At 45.0% G+C, this 18,843-nt stretch overlaps 2 protein-coding genes across 5 annotated transcripts in view; one reads left to right on the top strand and one right to left on the bottom strand.

Moving 5' to 3' along the window:
• DPYSL2 (dihydropyrimidinase like 2) overlaps window positions 1-18,843 on the bottom strand; it is an 85,775-nt gene that overhangs the window by 19,945 nt on the left and 46,987 nt on the right. For all 4 annotated transcript variants that reach the window (XM_081890949.1, XM_081890950.1, XM_081890952.1 and 1 more), the window contains exons 4-7: window positions 2,786-2,950; window positions 1,680-1,741; window positions 785-865; window positions 297-365 (exon numbers count right to left, since the gene is read on the bottom strand). In XM_081890949.1, the coding sequence (XP_081747075.1) occupies window positions 297-365; window positions 785-865; window positions 1,680-1,741; window positions 2,786-2,950 (377 nt within the window). The remainder of the gene's footprint in view (window positions 1-296; window positions 366-784; window positions 866-1,679; window positions 1,742-2,785; window positions 2,951-18,843) is intronic.
• The window catches only part of LOC309358198 (claudin-34-like), a 100,792-nt gene that overhangs the window by 56,186 nt on the left and 25,763 nt on the right, over window positions 1-18,843 (top strand). The window lies entirely within an intron of this gene.

The following is an 18,843-nucleotide window of genomic DNA, read 5'->3' as shown; positions in this document are numbered from 1 at the left end:
AGGTACTATTTCTGGGTTAACGGAGTCTGTAACCTGAAGCATATGTAACCCGAGGTACCACTGTATTGCAGGGGGTTGGACTAGATGATCCTCAGGGTCCCTTCCAACTCTATGACTCTGTGAACTAACCCCTACCCCATTGGGGCCTCTGTGCCATCTGACCACCTCTGCCGTACATGTGGCTACCATGTGTAGAATGCAAACTCCTCAATGTGGGATGCAGCATTCTGTGTTATTGCTACTGGCGTCATGAAAGGCAATTCAGGAAAAAGGAGTAGGCCAAAACTATCCATCACCTCTTCAGGCCTGCTCAAAACGTGCCCCTCGGGGCCGGTGATGCCTAGTTCGAGGATCCTCTGCTGTTCCTAAAGCAAAATGGAAAGGAGAAAAGATTAAATGTCTTTTACTAACATGTGTCAAGGACTTCTTCCAAAGTGCTGAAGCTAATTCGCTTGTCTCCAGGGTCTCTCCCCTGACCTGCCATCTTGCCCATTGACAGTGGAACCTGGTCCATTTGAGAAGATGGGATACAGCCCCATCCCCATCTTACCAGTCTAGGGGGTACCAGTCTCTGCCATCTTCCTCCTCCTTAGTCTCAGTCTTGCCCTTATAGAATTCAGTGGGGAGGAGGATGGGGACAAAACTAGAATTAAGTTGGCTCCACTCGTCGTTGTCTCTGGCCCCAGTCCCAATGGGAAAAAGCCATCACTATTGCTGAGCAAACTCCCTTTCAGAACGCCTGAAGAGAGTTCATTACTTCTCGTGATCGGGAAACTCTGCTTACCTCAGCAATGATGTCTCCATTTTCAGCATGAACTTGGGCTATGGCCCCAATGTCACGGATCACACTCAGGACCTCGTATATCTAGGGAGACAAGAGAGAAAGGGTCTGGCTTTCCTAAATTACGTTTCCAACTTCTCTAAAACTCACCCTCCCATTCCAGGACTCAGGGAATGAGTTTTCCAGCTACCTCAACCCATCCATGGAATTCTGAGAAGTTAACACAAAAAGATTCCGCACAGCCATAACAACTGAGCAGCTATCTATCTCGTTTCTACATCTCCCTCCAGCATAGATGAGGATTATGTCAGTTTATCCTCATCTGACAACACTTCAGGGTGGGTTAAGCCACCCCAAGGCTGCCCAGAAAGAGCAACAGATGAGCAAGATTTGAACCTTGGCCTCCAACCATATTGGCTGGGCTGGGACAGCTGCTCTCCACAAAGTAAACTAAGAGCATAATGAGCTTCACAAAGTGACCAAATAATATGCCTCTGGGAAACCTACAGGCAGGGCCTGAAGCCAAGAGGCCACCCCTGCTGGTGTACAGAGTTTGAAAATCTAGAAGAGATTTAAATGTATGTATGTTTCCAGTTTACAGTCACTGTCACCCACTGGCGTGCTAGCTGGGGCCGATGGGAGTTGGAACTCCCAACATCTGGAGAGTCACAAGTTCCCCACTCCTGGTTTTTGAAAACAGAGGGGCGGGGACACCCTCAGCCACCTTGTATTAAGGTAAGAACCTCCCACCAAAAGGTCTTAGCCCCCACCCTACCACAAATCCATATTTCCTTGGAAAAACTGTAAGGGTATTTTTGCCCTGCACCCAAGGAATGTCCAAAAAATCTGGGCCAAATATTTTGGATCAGCTATAATGCAAACCAAGAAGGTACCATACCTGAGAATCTGAGAGTTGGAAGTGATCCTTGAAAGCCATATACACCAAGAAAGAATTCACTCCTATCAGAAGCAAGAGAGGGAAGGAAATTTAAGATCCATCAGAATTCCATTTAGTTGTAAACATATGGACAACCACATTGGGTCATACCTATGTGAAGCCCCAATGTACCATACAGTCCGATAGAGAAGGGCAAAAACTTCTCAAACCCAAACACCACATGACAAGCCAGTTATGTAACCCTGGCTTTAAGACCTGGTGCTAAAAGTTGGCTTTTTTTTTCTTTTTTTCTTTTTTTTTTTTTGCTTCCCCCTCCTTCCTTTATTCTTTGTTGTGTTTTTTGGTGGAAAATCCATTTGGAGGGGCTGTCTTTCCTTTACTTTTCCTTTTTAATTTATCTGTAAGCTACTGTGGAAACCCTATTGCTTGAAGAGCCACGGGGAAAGTTTTTAAACACACAAACAATCAAAGGCAGATCAGATTTGCCTATTTGCACGTTCTCATTACTTATGATTGAAGGAACACGATCCCATGTGCACCACGAGAGCAGTTATAACATAGGGTATGAGAATGGTGTCACTGTGGTGAGGCCAGGAGCTACAATTCCCTCTCTGGACAGAATGGAAAGCCCATTCAAAATGGAAGGGCCACAGCATGGACAAGCACCAAGGGTCAAGGCTGGGGAAAGCTCCTGCCTTCCACCCTGGAGAGCCACTGCCAGTCACTGTTGACCATACTGAGCTAGGTGTGCCACAGGTCTGCTTTGGCACAAATCAGCTTCCTGATTCATTCTGGATGACATTTGGCTGCTGACTCGATTGGAGTTTTTACAAAATTAATTGTGTAGTATGTTGACAGGCTGTTGCTATTGCTCTCATTGATGCGCCTTACGCTTGGGATATTTACATAAGCCACACTGAGCATGGGGAAATGACAGATACATTATTTAAATAAATCCTCTCTACGTACAGCAAGACCAGCTATGACTTCTGAGTGGAAAGCAGAAGTCAAAGTTGCAGCTAGGATGCAGATGTTTTTGTGCCTTTGTGTTTGCCTCAGAAACTAAAGAACTGAGCAAGCACTAAATAAAGACTCCTCAGGCTTACCATGATCCTTCACCAAGGCTTCCATCTCCTCCTGAACTCCTTTATGCCACTCCGTGATGTCCACATGCAAAGAGTAGTCGCAGCAGGACTTGCTGTCTGCCCACTCTCGCCACTGGTCAAATGCAGAGAGCAAACTGGTGCCTGGCTCAGGAACAACGTGATCAACTGAAGAAATAAAATTAAAAATACAAACATTGGCAAAAACGAATGCATGCTCATGGGTGTGTTTTTTCATTCTTTCATTACTAACGCTCAAAGCAGCTTAAAACATTTTATAAGTTTGTCAACAACAACAATCCAGAAACAAATGCTTAACAGCAAAAGATTCCCTCGCCAGTGGCAAGCTGGAAAGGGCATTTGTGAACCCTTGATTATGAATTGCCTTGGAAAGGAACCAGACCTTCCCCTGCACACTGCAAGGGGTGCAGAGATGGGAGAGATGCGGACAGTACAGGAAAATCCACTTCACACATTCAGGTTTGAAAATCCTTCTGTGATATAACCAAAATCTTGAAAAATACAGTGGTACCTCGGGTTACAGACGCTTCAGGTTACAGACTCCGCTAACCCAGAAATAGTACCTCGTGTTAAGAACTTTACCTCAGGATGAGAACAGAAATCATGCAGCGGCAGCGGCAGGCCTCATTAGCTAAAGTGGTGTTTTAGGTTAAGAACAATTTCAGGTTAAGAATGGACCTCTGGAACGAATTAAGTTCTTAACCTGAGGTACCACTGTATATTGTCATTTGTGTCTGGAGTCGCATCACTATAAAGTGGAGTTTAATTTTTTTAACTTAATCTATTTTTCATTTCATTTTAATTGGATGTTCTGGTATATTTGACATGCTGTTGGGGTGGGGAGAGAGAAGAAACCCTAAAAGGTGCACTGCAAATTATTTTGCTGACCTCTCCAACACATTGCAAGGCTTGCAGCAACATTACTTTGAGAAAGTATAGGAGGCTGTTTTAAGTGCCTTCCAGACCTTCACCACATGCAATGCATAAAACACGGCCTTGAACATAATATTGCCACACTCTGTGTACAGTGCCACAGATCAGAAATGGGGGGTTGTTTTTCAGACATCTGGTTTGACATGCAAAAGTTGAGAGCAGGGTCAGTGGAGCAGACAGTGTTTGTGACAATTTGACAAGTACAGTGGTACCTCAGGTTAAGTACTTAATTCGTTCGGATGTCCGTTCTTAACATGAAACTGTTCTTAACCTGAAGCACCACTTTAGCTAATGGGGCCTCCCACTGCCGCCGCATGGCCGTGCAATTTCTGTTCTCATCCTGAAGCAAAGTTCTTAACCTGAAGCACTATTTCTGGGTTAGCAGAGTGTGTAACCTGAAGCATATGTAACCCGAGGTACCACTGTAGTAGGTGCGGTCCTGCTCCCACCACCACACTGTTTGGAGAAGGATCTGAAAGGGGCTCCAGACATACTTTGAATCAGAATGGGACCCTCCAGATGTTGCTAGACTTCAGCTCGCATCTGGACCAGTCATCAAGACCAATGCTGAGGGGTGATGGGAATTGTAGTCCAACAACTTCTAGAATGCCAAAGGATTCCTCAGTTCTGCTTCGACTATATTAAAAGAGTTACCCCTGAAGATAGCCACAAAACTTGAAATGAATTGGGCCAAATTGCAAGTATCACATTCCTGGAAACTCATTGCAATCAAAATGGTTCCTTCCCAAATTTCAAGTCCAAAACTAAAGCAAAAACAAAAGACACATTCTCCGCAATCACTTGTGAAAGCAGCTAGGGTTCACTTGCTCCAAATGCCCACCAATGCATCACAGCAGGCTTAAGAAAGCAGAAGTGGTTTTGGTACAAATGGAAAAGGAAGTCTGCTTCAGGATTAGGAACATGGCACATGAAAGCAACACTGTCACCCCATTTTCTGCAATTCCCTTTCAGCACTTTGACAGTTCAAGGCTGCACTAAGCCAAGACTGGCACCACTTATTAATTCTCATCTGTAAGCTGGCAGCTGTTCGTGATAAATAATACACTATTTGCAAAACAGCTCAGGGTATTATGCAAATCAAACACTACAGTACTGGAAACAGCAGCTACCAAGGCCCACCAAGTATTTCACATATAAAAAAGCAGCCAAATGATAGCAAATTGGCATTCAGAACCTCTAAATGAAGTGCTATTTTTCTAGAAAGAGGTGCCAGAACTCACTATGAACACCTCTCCCTCGTTCTCTCAGAATGGCAATGGCACCCACCTGAGAGGTGATTTCTTGCGAGTTCCAGCTGAAAAAAGCCCCGTCTAAATGGATCCAGCAAATATTGTCAGTAGGTCCCAGAACCAACTGTTGTGGATGGCCCTGATCCATGGTGGTCATGCCTCTGCTCTTTGCAGGCCCCACTCTTCTCCTACCTTGTATCCTGAACTCAGGAATAGGGCTGGGCAATATATCAATATATCATCCAAAACGGTTTGAAATCCATATTGTGATATGGGTTTAATAACTTTTGACCTGACAATATATTGCAAATCATGGGGTGGGTGGGTGGGTGGGTGCATGTGCTATGCAAAAATCACAATGTGGGGGAAACCATGAAGCCAGCCAATGCCTCTACATAGCTCCATCCTTATTTCAGACATTGTGATATATCAGTATAAAGCTCATCTTGCTTTATTGGCCAAGGGAGCCGGCGTACAGCTTCTGGGTCATGTGGTCAGCATGAATAAGCTGCTTCAGAGCAGTGCACGGAAACACCATTTACCTTCCCGCCTATTTAACTACTTGCACTTTGACGTGCTTTCGAACTGCTAGGTTGGCAGGAGCTGGGACCGAGCAACAGGAGCTCACCCTGTTACGGGGATTCAAACCGCCGACCTTCTGATCAGCAAGTCCTAGGCTCTGTGGTTTAACCCACAGCGCCACCCGCGTCCCTATACTATATAAGTATAGTATTGTGATATTTGGCTGGTGATACATCACAATGCCAAAAACCAGATACCATCCAGCCCTACTCAGGAGACAACTGGGTCTCCACTGAGTCCGGCCCACACCCATGTCACTTCAGAACAGAATCCTGAGTTACTTTAAGACTTCACACAGTGGAGGCAGACTATACATGCTTCACAAGCAAAATATCCTCAGCATCTCCCAAGTTGGGATGGCTAGAGAACTGCTACCAGCCAGTGTGGACTGTACTGAGCCCATGTATAAAGCAGCTTGTTGTTGTTGAATTATTAATTCAATACATTTATTAAATTATTTATTAAATTTGTATACTGCCCTATACCTGCAGATCTCAGATATACATGACTATCTAAGGTGTTATTCCATTCATGTGTGGTCAGCTCCAGACACGAATGCATCCAATGACCTCTGGCCATCTCACAGCAGAATGTGGATTCCCTTAACCATTTTCATTCCTCCGCCCCCCCACATGTAACTTTCAACCCCAAAGCAAACCTCCAATTACAATCTCCCGCATTCTTCCTCCCAACCCTGGCTTGTTTCTTGATTGCTGCCTTTGTCTCTACTGTTCCCCTTTCCCATCGCCCTCCTCCCCCGAACAAATTAATCAGCTCAAAATAAAAACAAACAGACAATAAGCCAAAGCTAGACAACAAGGCTAACCACTGTTTGCTTATCAGTGAGGTTTTATGCACCAAGCCACACTGAAAACATTATGTGCCTTCTTTTTTAAAAAAAATAAATAAACTGGTTGGGGGAGATAAGCACCATTAATGTATCCGACAGGGAACTGCAAAAGACACTGCACTATCAGATTTATTTCAGCCCCTCCCCTCTAAAAACTCCCAAATACCAAACAAAAATAGCAGAGTTGAAAGAAATATTTCATAAGGCAGTAGCCATTCATAAAGGGGACAAGCGAAATCCAAGAATATGATTCTACCAAGAGTATTTAAAAAATAATGGGAATTTCACCAAACTGGTAAACATGGGTACATTTGAAAGGAAAGACCAACTTTTCCTCAAAACATTTATGTTCTTTTAATTTTTATTATTTAAACCAGTGGTTTTCAACCAATGTGTCATGGTACCCTGGGATGCTGTGGGAATCACTAGCCTCTGTCCCTCTTTCATTCCCTCCTTGGATGCCCTCATGCATCTCTGCCTCTCTGTTGCATCAGCCCTGGTGAATGGTGCCTCTGGAGCTGGCCAATTGATGCTTCCCTGGCCCCTGTGGGGCGACGTGAGGAAGCACCTCTCTTTGAGGCGGGGGGGGGGGCAACTCATAGGACTCCTAAGGTGAGGGGAGAGGAGAGGAAGCTGAGGGAACACTCCACAATGGAGGGTGTTCTAAAAAGGGTGAGGGGTTGCCACCTCTGCAGGCAAGAGGTGATATAACTGGGTTCCTGAGCTCCACAGGGGTGCCACAGAAAGAATGTAGTTGGTTAAGGGAGCTGTGGACTCAAAAAGGTTGAAAACCTCTGATTTTAACCTAACTACAATCCCAGAATTGTAGAGTTGGAAGGCTCCCCGTGGTCATCTAGTCCAAGCCCCTGAAATACAGATCTCTGCTAGCCAACCAACCTCCAATGACACCTTCCACTGTCAAACAGCTCTTACCCTCTGAAAGTTCTTCCTAATATTTAGCTGGAATCTCCTCTCTTATAATTTGAATCCAGTGGTTTAGTTACTACCCACTGGAGCAGCATAAAACAAGCCTGCCCCATCTTCCACGTGACAGCTGTTGCCGGCTAAAAATCCCAGAATTCCCTGTGAGGCAGGACACTCTTGGAATTGTAGCTCTCTGAGCAGAAAAGGGGATGTTTTAACTACTCTCAGCACTGTTAACTAACTAGAGTTCTCAGGATTTTTGCAGGAAGTCATGGCTGTTTAAAGCAGTATGATACAGCTATAAATGTATAGGGCAGGTAGGGCCTTACAGAGCAAAAGAACAAGATGTCTCTTAGGCATAGGGCACACAAGAAGAACATACAGATCTCCTGCATCACACATGTTTTCAGCCAAAATCGGGGTTATAGCCGCTGGTATTTCTGAGGTGCAAAATTGTGAATACTCTGACAGCCAACTCTGACAGCTCCAATTTAACTGATGGACCATGTTCTGCAGGAGCCAATCAAAAGCGAAGGGTGCCCCAGTATCAAGCCACTCATTGAAAGAAAATGTTTAGCAGTCCCTAAATCAAGACAAACAACTCTAGTGTATTTGCAACACCAACTGGCTAGAATTGGCTCAATCTGCTCCTGGCACAGAGGGAATCAAGCTGACCTGGATGAAGCTAAGCTTAGTTGCCTGGTGGGTCCCAGGACAATGACACTCTATTGGAGTTATTTTATTTGAATGGGGCTCCATCAGGATTGTGTAACAGGAAAGTCACCCATAGAGAGATAGATAATTATAATTACTACTATCTGTAGTCTAGGGGTTTACCTACGATATTGCCTCAGGTAACATATGCCCACTTGACCACTTCGATCTGCACAACTGGCACTGTTACAGATGCCATATAATGCCCATTCTGCACTCATAAGAAATTTATCTTTTTAGTGTGGCAGCACCTGTACCTTTGAACTTGCTGCCTGTTGACATCAGGCAAACACCTTGGTTGTACTCTTTTCGGACCCTGTTAAACATTTTTTGCTAGACAAGCCTACACAGTCATGCAGAATACTGACTGGTATCTTAATTTTTTTTAAGTGTATCACCCTTTTTTTTAAGTTTCAAATCGTTGTTTTGAACTGTTTTTACTAACAATTTTATTTTTCATTCCTCTTGTACACTGCTTTGAGCTTTGTTTTAACAATCAAGCAGTGTATAAATTATATGTAAATAAAATTATAAGTAAATAAATAAAGAGTATGAGAACATCCTATGCAGCAAAAACCTCCCCTTTGATAGTAAAAGCCCTGCATGCATAAAAAAGTGAAATCAATGTGGACAGATGGGGAGCGGGGAATAGGCAAGGAAGAAGAATTTTATCGTTTCCTGCTATTATACTTCACTGCCATCTTTGTGCACATGTGTGTGTAAAAAAACATCCTGGCTGTGCAAATGAACAGTGTGTGCTTTATTCGGCCACTTTTTCCTGGCATAACTATTAATAGACACTATAACAATTATCTGCACATAGGGAACGCTCTCTCTTCCCTGCTCCCCTAAACTTTATGCTCACACACACAAAGGTCTGGCTAATCATTAAAAGCATATAGGAAATTTCCTTCATTATTTGAGTCAGGGAACAACACTTAACAGCAGGAAAACAGCAGTTTCATGTCAACAGGTGTTAGTTTTAACTAGAAACTTTGCTTAAGGGTTGCATCAAACTTTCTGCACACTATAAAAACGCTTACTGTTTTATGCACACAAAATCAAATGAGCAAGAGCTGATGATAAGTCAAAAGTCATTTATAACACAGAAATCCTTAAAAAGGGGGATACACAAAAGACTCTTAGTGGACATCTTTGCCTCCCAAGTGAAATATTAAATAACATTTGTATGTTCTAACACATCTGGGTAATGTGGCTTAATCTCAACAGCATTAGGTCTGCCTGCATGTGATGAAATGGTGGGAACTCTACCAAGTGAATTTCCTCTTGCAAGCCATTTCATTTAAGAATGTAATTAGAGTTAGCAGTGGGAGCTGGCCAGCTTCCTCCCTACACATGAATTTGGAGTTGCTGTTACAGAATATGCATACTCAGTGCTCAGCAAACTTTGTGGGATGGGACTTTTATTAAAACCACATCTCACACTTGACACCACTGATTTAGGAAGTTTCCAGTGAGGGACAAGAGAAGAGTATAAGCTGCTTCTTCTACTATATGGAAGTTAACAACAGGACAACAAAAATGGATTTTATGCACTCTAATGGTAGCCAAGAGACCGATATTGATGAACTGGAAGAATAAAGACATTATCTCCTTTAATCAGTGGATTGATAATATGATAACACTTGCAACTGCTTGGATAAATATGACAATTTTGGAATGAATTATGCAAAATGTAGTAGGATATTAATATTTACATTAGTATTAGTATAATAATATCAAATTTATAAAAGAATGTATGGGTTAGGGTGTTTTTGTTAATATTCCTATGTTTTTCCCCTTTACACAGTTTTGTTTTCTTTACACAGTTTTTTTTTTCTTTTTGTATCACTTTATTGTTTTATAATTTATTTATTTTCAATAAAGTATCAATTTAAAAAGTTTACCTCCACATAAAAACCCAAAGATAACCCAGGGTGGTTATATAATGTATACGTAGGTGGGATCTGCCACATTTTGTAACCAGAGCAGGGGGATCTGCAACATTTTGGTGTTAGCAGTGGGATCTGCTATACAGTGGTGCCTCGCAAGACGAAATTAATTCGTTCCGCAAGTCTCTTCGTCTTGCGAGTTTTTCGTCTTGCGATGCACGGTTTTCCATAGGAATGCATTGAAAATCAATTAATGCGTTCCTATGGAAAAAGCCTTCCCCCGACCTCTTCTGGCGGGCGGCATTTTAAAATCGCCCGGGACAGCGGAGGACTTCTCCGCTGTCCGGGGCGATTTAAAAGCCCCTGGGAAGGCAGGCAGGGGGGACAAAGGCTTTCCCGCCCGGCCGCCCGGCTTCGGGACATCGTTCCGATGCCGGGCGGCTGTGGGAGGCGTTCCTGCCCCACCGCCCGGCATCGGGACGATGCCCCGAAGCCGGGCGGCTGGGGGAGGCGTTCCTGCCCCACTGCCCGGCATCGGGACGATGCCCCGAAGCCGGGCGGCTGGGGGAGGCGTTCCTGCCCCACCGCCCGGCATCGGGACGATGCCCCGAAGCCGGGCGGCTGGGGGAGGCGTTCCTGCCCCACCGCCCGGCATCGGGACGATGCCCCGAAGCCGGGCGGCTGGGGGAGGCGTTCCTGCCCCACCGCCCGGCATCGGGATGATGCCCCGAAGCCGGGCGGGGGGGGAGGCTTTCCCGCCCGGCCGCCCGGCTTCGGGACATCGTTCCGATGCCGGGCGGCTGGGGGAGGCGTTCCTGCCCCACCGCCCGGCATCGGGACGATGCCCCGAAGCCGGGCGGCTGGGGGAGGCGTTCCTGCCCCACCGCCCGGCATCGGGATGATGCCCCGAAGCCGGGCGGCGGGGGGAGGCTTTCCCGCCCGGCCGCCCGGCTTCGGGACATCGTTCCGATGCCGGGCGGCTGGGGGAGGCTTTCCTGCCCCACCGCCCGGCATCGGGACGATGCCCCGAAGCCGGGCGGCGGGGGGAGGCTTCAAAAGCCGTCCGGGGGCTTTTAAATCGCCCCGGACAGTCCCGGGGCGATTTAAAAGCCCCCGGTTAGGCAGGCAGGGGGGGCAAAAGTCTTTGCCCCCCCTGCCTGCCTTCAAAAGCCGTCCGGGATAGCGGGAAGCGCTTCCCTGCTATCCCGGACGCTTTTAAAATGCTGGCGGTGGGGAGCAAAGCCTTTCGCCCCCGCCGGCCTTCCTGGACCTCTTCTGAAGTCCGGAGGGGGGGAAAAGGCTTTGCTCCCCACCGCCAGCATTTAAAAAAAGGTCCCCGAGATTTCCCTATGGGCTTTCGTCTTGCGATGCAAGCCCATAGGGAAAATCGTCTAGCGAAGCGTCGCAAAAACCGAAAAACCCTTTCGTCTTGCGGGTTTTTCGTCTTGCGAGGCATTCGTCTAGCGGGGCACCACTGTACCTTACATGGCTCAGGACCTCAATACTATTAAGGACAGCCTCTCCCCATACGGACTGGCCCAAACCCTGCACTTGTCATCTGAGGCCCCTCTTCGTGTGCCTCCCCAATGAGAGGTCCAGAGGATGACAACATGAGAACAGGCCTTCTCTGTAGTGGCTCCCCGTCTGCGGAATGGTCTCTCCAGAGAGGCCCACCTGGCGACATCATTACATGTCTTTAGGCACTAGGGGAACACATTCCTCTTCACCCAGGCCTCTGGCCATTAAACAATCAATGCCCTTTAAATATGGAGGACTGTATTATTACTATTATAATTTTCTGTGATTGTTTTATTGATTTTTTATTATGTTATGTAAATTATGTTTTTAATGTTGTACACCGCCCTGGAATATTCAGATGAAGGGCAGTATATAAATTACAATAATAATAATAAAGCAAAAGTCATGCATTTTTCAAGAGGCGAGGAATCCTTTAGTGAGACATCCCTCCCAATGGGTTCCTTACTGTGGCTTGTTTAACTGTTTTATTAAAATACACTGCTGCTTTTCATAAAATAGAACACACACTTTTTTTGCACCTGGCAAATACTGGAAGGCAAAGTATTGCCCAAGTCCTGGGAAACCTCTTCTCAGTTTCATAGTGACAATACAGATATAACACTGGAATTCTCTTAACAATGGCTATCGGGGCCAGGCTAAGAAATGGAGCACACATGATGGCTGAATTCACAAACAATGATACGCCAGAAATCAGTCTCACAGGTGAGTAGCCACAGCACTATTTATTTATTTATTTATTTATTTATTTGCTCAGTGTTGGTTTCATTTTCTAACTCTTCCTGCCTCTCTTCTCTGTAGCCTGGGTAAGCATGTGGGGATACGGCACCAAAACAAATGAGGATAATGGTGTCATAGGTAACAAGAAACCATTGTTTACTCAAGCAAAGAATCATTTGCCAAATTAAAACATAAACAAACCATAATTAGTTGGCTATACAAAACCAATCAGTTAAGCTACATAAACCAAGGCTTACCACTGATGTGTTAACCAGGCCACTTAGCTTAATCAGGCTAATAGAAGAAAGCACAATCATAAGTTGCTGTGGTTCCTACTAACCAGCTTCCCTCTCAACCAGGGTTTGCTAACCAGCCTCAAGTCCAATTAGCATTAACCATGGCTAGCTTCAGTGATACAACACACAAGGGAATAAGTATGGAGGGAAAGGGGAGAGGAAGGAAATGAGATTGACGATGCCAGAATAAAGTGCTGAGTTGTAAACAGCAATTATACCCAGCTGGGAATCTTCCCTTGATGGTAATCAATGTAATGCTTTACTGTGATTAAGGTTTGCAAAGGGAAATATGTGATGGAGAGGCTTGAAGCAGGAAGCGTGCATGACTTCTATGGTTACAGCAACACTTCTATGGTTAAAAGATCTCCAACGTTATGTCGCCACTGACCCATAGAAGAGAAAAAGTGTGTGCTTAGCCTGGGAATCATTTGCAACTAAAATTCCTTTCCAAGCTAAGAATAAAACAAAAGCTTCCCTTCTGTTTCACAAATCCTTCGCAAATCAAATATTTAAGTAACTGACTTGGAATAGATGCAGATTAGGAAAAGAGCGATATTCCACTCGGAGACAACTGCTAAACCAATTGCAAATGCAACAATGTCTTGTTTACTTCTTGATTCTAAATGAATCCAAGGAGACAAATTATGTTATATGTTGTTTTCTGTCTGCTAGATCCAATGAATAAATCTCTCTTTCCAAAACGAAATGGATGAGCTTAAAGGAAAGTGAGTGGGGAGCCAGATGATGCAGGCTAGTCTAAGAATAGTGATCACTATACTGAGGGATATAAACAACTGCTGTGCACAGAGCCAATGACATTTCATTTGCCACATCAATTCCAAAATAAAAAAATGAATAAAAAGATCTGCGTCCAAAAGCATTAAACAATAGGAGAGTGTACATCCAAAATGAAACCATTAGTTAATCTGTCCAAATGCCCAGAAATGATAAAAATAGCCAGAATACAGAGAAAACACAGATTCATTCTTGCTGCCTACATTGGAAGTATTGGTTGGAAGAGACCCTGCTCTGGAGCCCTAGAGAGCCACAGCTGATCAAGTGTGGACAACCCTGGGTGATGGTCTGGTGTGGTCTAAGGCAGCTTCCTATGTTCCTATGAACTGGCAACTAAACCCTGAATCAAAGTTAAGCCAATTTAATAATGAGTATGCTTGAAGGAAACAGGGAGCAAGAATTGGCTTTCATGCTATGATGCTCAGGCACACAGACACTTCTAAGAGGGTAGTGATTGAGCAGCCCTGAGCAACTCCTAAACACCTATTCTGATGGTTTTGGGGGTGTTTTGTGAATGCCTAGCAACCACAGTATGTGCTCACCAACCACTGCTGTGTTGACCCAAAAGGCACTGGAAAGAACCATTGCCAAGAACCATTGTCTCTAGGCAACAACCATTCATTTTCTGAAGTGCACTCTTTCATTACATTTTTCCAAAGCCCCAGTGTTGCCCCTGGGAAAGCTCAACTTTCTTATTTCCAGAAGTTGTGTTCCATCTGTGTAGATCTTCCAAATTCTGCCATTTTGTTCTTGAACAACGCTTATCCCTCTAGGGAGGGAACATAACACAACAGCAGAGTATACGCTTTGCATGAAGAAGGTCCCAGGTTCAGTCCACAGCACTTCCAATTACCGTATTTTTCGCTCTATAAGACGCACCCAACCATAAGACGCACCTAGTTTTAGAGAAGAACAAGCAAAGTGGGAGGAGAAACAGAAGGGGCTCCTATTCTCCTCCCGCTTCACTGAAGGGGCACTGTGCAGCTCTCCCTCTCTGCGCACCGACCCCTCTCGCTCTCCAGGCTTCAGCGAAAGCAACACGAAGCCATGGAGCCTGCATTCGCTCCATAAGACGCACACACATTTCCCCTTAATTTTTGGAGGGGGGGAGAGAGCATCTTATAGAGCGAAAAATATAGTAGAATGCATGCCAGGATAAATTATTTCCAGGCAACCTTATAACCTCACACTTTTGTTATTACAAACTAAGTACAGAGGTCATCCAGAAAGAGACATAAATGTTGTGAGTTTGAACAGAGCAATACTAACCTAAAGGCAAAAGGGGAAGAGGATGAATCAAGTCCATCAGAATGTTGTTTACCCTCCAGCATGAAAGAAGCTTGCATTGATCTGGGCCATTTTGTGGCATTTTGAGATTAAAATGTGATTGCACAGAGCACTTAACAGTGGTTGCTTCCCTAGAAAAGATGCCAAATCCTTTTTGTCATATTCAGAGTATGTGGGGAGGGGGAGAAGGAAGAGAGAAATATCTAGGTCAGCCATCCACATACGTCTGTTGCAAAGAGGCTGGCAATAATGTCATTTTAGCACTCTTTAGTCTTCAGCAAAGCAAAGAATTCGCCACCCCATAAGGCAATTTCATTCAAGCCTGTTAGCCCCTGTTAATGACCATACAGTAGCTTGAATAATGAGCGTGGCAAAGGCAGTTGCTTATGAAATCAAGTCACACAATTAAATACAATTTTATGGGTGTGCTTTTCTTCTTTAAAATTCAGGTGCCTCATTAGGGACACTGAAAGCTGGCAGTTGCTTTTTAGGCGTTCAGGCAGCGGACATTCCCAGCCACACCTGAGGATGCCAGGAGCTGAACTTGAGACTGTCTGCATCCTAAACACTACCCACTGAGCTATGGCCCGACCCCATGCTTAGCTTTCTGATGCTGCTAGGCTACAACTCCCATCTTCCTTGACCATTAGCTATGTTGGGTGGGGTTAGTAGAAACTATAGTTCAACAACATCTGAAGGGAACCATGTTGCCTATCACTGGTTTAGATCTTGAAATGTTCCTTCTCTCCCTTCCCTATCTGCAAATTCCACTGTTCGAGAAGATTGGGAGAAGGGGACCTACAGGGAAAACAACATTCTCATTCTCTCTTTCACTCTCACACACACACACACACACACACTCTTAAGTGACAGTATGGAAGCCAGTGCAACTAGAATAAAAGGCAACCGTGTTCCCACTTTGCTCCTTTTAATGTACCATGAACCAAGAGAGGGTTCAACCTGTCATACCATCATCAACATCACACTCATCTCTTTTAATGGCCAGAATGAATCTGCACCAAGGCCTCCAGTGTAAGAGAGGCATAGACTGCAAATGTAGATATACATAATTTCAACAGCAAGCCTGCTGTGGAAGGATATTCACAGTGTTTGCGGCAGACATGGTGCACACGTCCTAGTAAGGCTGGATGAATCCGTCAGTTTCAGTGTCTCTCTCATTTTTCCACATCAGTGTTCCACAGTTTGTACAACTGTACTATTTATTCCAGTTTGTACTATTTCTTCAAGAAGGTGCTCATGAAAATTCATTCATTCAACCCTCAATTTAATTTTGAACCAAATCTCAGTGGTGCCACTTCCTGTTGGCCGGAGGGAATATATTTTCCAATGCCCTTCCTATCCTGCATGCCAGCTGTTACTGGATTCAGCAATGGGCTGCAAAATCCATGGGATTCTGCTCCTGCTACAATATCCTGCAAGACAAACAAGCTCAAGATTCTGTTTTGGACCTGTTGAAAGACGACACAGTGCCTTATCTGGCCTGACATGACACCATAATCTTTGTTTATACCCTCCCCCTTTCAAAAAGAGGCTTCCACCCTCAGTAATCTTTCTTTCTGGACAGAAGCAAGAAGGCATAATAAATCCTATCAACATGACCAGATGCAAAAAGCTTGATGCAACGGGAAAGAATAAGCAGCTGTTTCCTTCTGTGCTAATTGGCAAGCCACCCCCCAGGCTCCGCTGAGCAGTACTTTCATCTAGGGGGGGCCCCGGCAAAATCCCGACATTAAAGCAATCCATAAAATTACTTTAGCTAGGAAAATAGCACTGGAAAGGATTTTAAGAGGCATTTCAGCTACAGGAGCACACACACACATCTGCAGACAATGCACAACCAGGCTTCATGTTGGTTGTGTTATCACAATGCACTTAAGAGACATGGAGTAAGAAGGGGACGGGGAAACAGATGGGGGCTACACTCTTCAGCAAGTGGCAGGATTATCTGAGGAGTTATTCAGGATTCAGACAAGGCTATTGGGCATGTAACAGTACACATACAATATTTGCCTTTAACACTACAACACGGATGGGGAACCTGAGGCCCAGGGGCCACCAGGCCTCTCTCGCTCTGGCCCTCAAGAATCCCACTAGACCAGACACCTTTCCCAGCCACACCCATGCCTCCCAAACTACATCCCTCACTGGCCCCACTTTGTACCCTCTTTGAGTATTTTTTGCCTGGCTGGATTGTGACCTTGAACTGCAATGCCTCCTGCTTGCCTGGACACTAGAAAGGGAAAGCAGGTGGAGAAACTAGCCCACTGCGGAAAGAAAAGAATCCACACATTTTTGCTCTGCACACTGTTTCCGTGGAAATGATGAATACCAATAAAACAGGAAAATAATACGTGATGATGTTGTGTGGACAACGCACGAAACCTGCGTGCGTGGGCAGAATCGAGTCCACAATAAACTGCTGTATAACAGCACCCAAAGATCTTTGGGACACCTTAAAAGCAGCAGGTCTCTTACAGCATAAGCCACTTTGACAAATGTATCTCCAATGAATGAACACTACCATGAGCAGGAATGTCAAAGCTAATTTGCATGAGTTAATCCCATAAAAGAAATAATTTCCATTCATTATGATGACAGATGACAGGGTATACAATATATTCTTATTGTGAAGTCAGACAGAACAAACTTGAGTCAGCTCGGTTGTGGGGGGGGGGGCGGAGAAGGGCGTGCACAGCACATGCTGTGCATCTAGAAGGCCCCATGTTTAGTGAGATTAGGAAAGAGCCATGACCAGAGACTGTGGAGAGACTCTGCCAACAGAGTAGGGGGCGCTGCAAAACTGGACCAATACTTTGACTCAGCAGTACATCTGGTAGATTTAGATGAGCAGGAATTCCACGTAGGTGAGTATGCAAAATAACATGCAAGTGAGTGGACTGGCGAAAGAGGGACATTCCTCTTCCAACAGCCCACTGTTTTGTGCTGTTTTCTGAAAGGGATCCTCTTATGATCCTTTAGGGGAGGCAGAGTTGACAAGGTGTATTGGTGCCGCCCCCCTAGCCGCTCTGAACCAGAATGGAGAGGGGTGATTTTTGCACCCTCCTGGGATTGCGCCCTTGGCAGGGGCCTACCTAACCAATCCCTAGGTACACCCCTGAGGGAAGGAGCCAAGCTCAGTAGCAGAGAACCTGCTTTGCATGCAGATGGTATCAGGTTCAATTCCTGGAATCTGCAGATGAAACTGGGAATGTCCCATCTAAAATCTGGAAGGCTGCTACCAGTAAGTGTAGACTGATAAAAGGTAAAGGACCCCTGGACGATTAAGTCCAGTCAAAGGCAATTGTGGGATGTGGCACTCATCTCGCTTCAGGCCGAGGGAGCTGGAGTTTGTCCACAGCTTTCCAGGTCATGTAGCCAGCAGGACTAAACTGCTTCTGAAGCAACGGAACACCGTGACGGAAACCAGAGCAGACGGAAATGCCACAGCAGTACCTATTTATCTACTTGTGCTGGTATGCTTTCGAAAAGCTAGGTTGGCAGGAGCTGGGGCAGAGCAACAGGAGCTCACCCTGCCAGGCAGATTCGAACTGCGAACCTTCTGATTGGCAAGCCCAAGAGGCTCTGTGATCTAAACCACTGAGCCGCCCACTGTGTAGACAAGACCAAACTAGTTGAAGCAATGGTATGACTCGGTATAACACAGATTCCTATGCTCCTTCTTTGTCTTCTACTGAACGGGCTGGTAGAAGATGTATTTTCTTAGCTGAATAGTTAAAAAGAAGAAATCAGGCTAGGAATTTGTGGGCTTATTTACAAGGTTGGCTTAATATGTTCATATGAATAAATTATGTTGGAAGCAGGGTTTAATAAATTATTTTTTGTTCATTTGTAATTGTTTCCAATCCTCTTGACTTGTTAAACTTAAGGGCTTGAGTAACACTTTTTAATGTATGGGAAAGGTAAGAATTCGTGTGAGAGGGTGAGCTCCCATTGTTCAGTCATGGTGCTTCGTTGCGCCAGAAGCGGTTTAGTCATGCTGGCCGCATGACCCAGAAAGCTGTCTTTGGAAAAACACCGGCTCCCTCGGCCTGAAAAGCAAGATGAGTCGAATTTGACTGGACTTAGCCATCCAGGAATCCTTTACCTTTTAATATATAGTTACCAGAAAGCAATACTAAAAAGTGTGGTGCAGGGAGGATATTTCTGCATGCAATCCATGTGCCAGTTTTGTTTTTGTTTTTTATTCCACATAGTTTTGCCAAACAAATGCTTCTGCAAG

This window comes from Podarcis melisellensis (genome assembly GCF_964234715.1).
Source record: "Podarcis melisellensis genome assembly, chromosome: 15".
Taxonomy (NCBI): Eukaryota; Metazoa; Chordata; class Lepidosauria; order Squamata; family Lacertidae; genus Podarcis; species Podarcis melisellensis.
The sequence above is the reverse complement of the archived record's forward strand: the minus strand, read 5'-3'. Positions and strand labels throughout refer to the sequence as shown.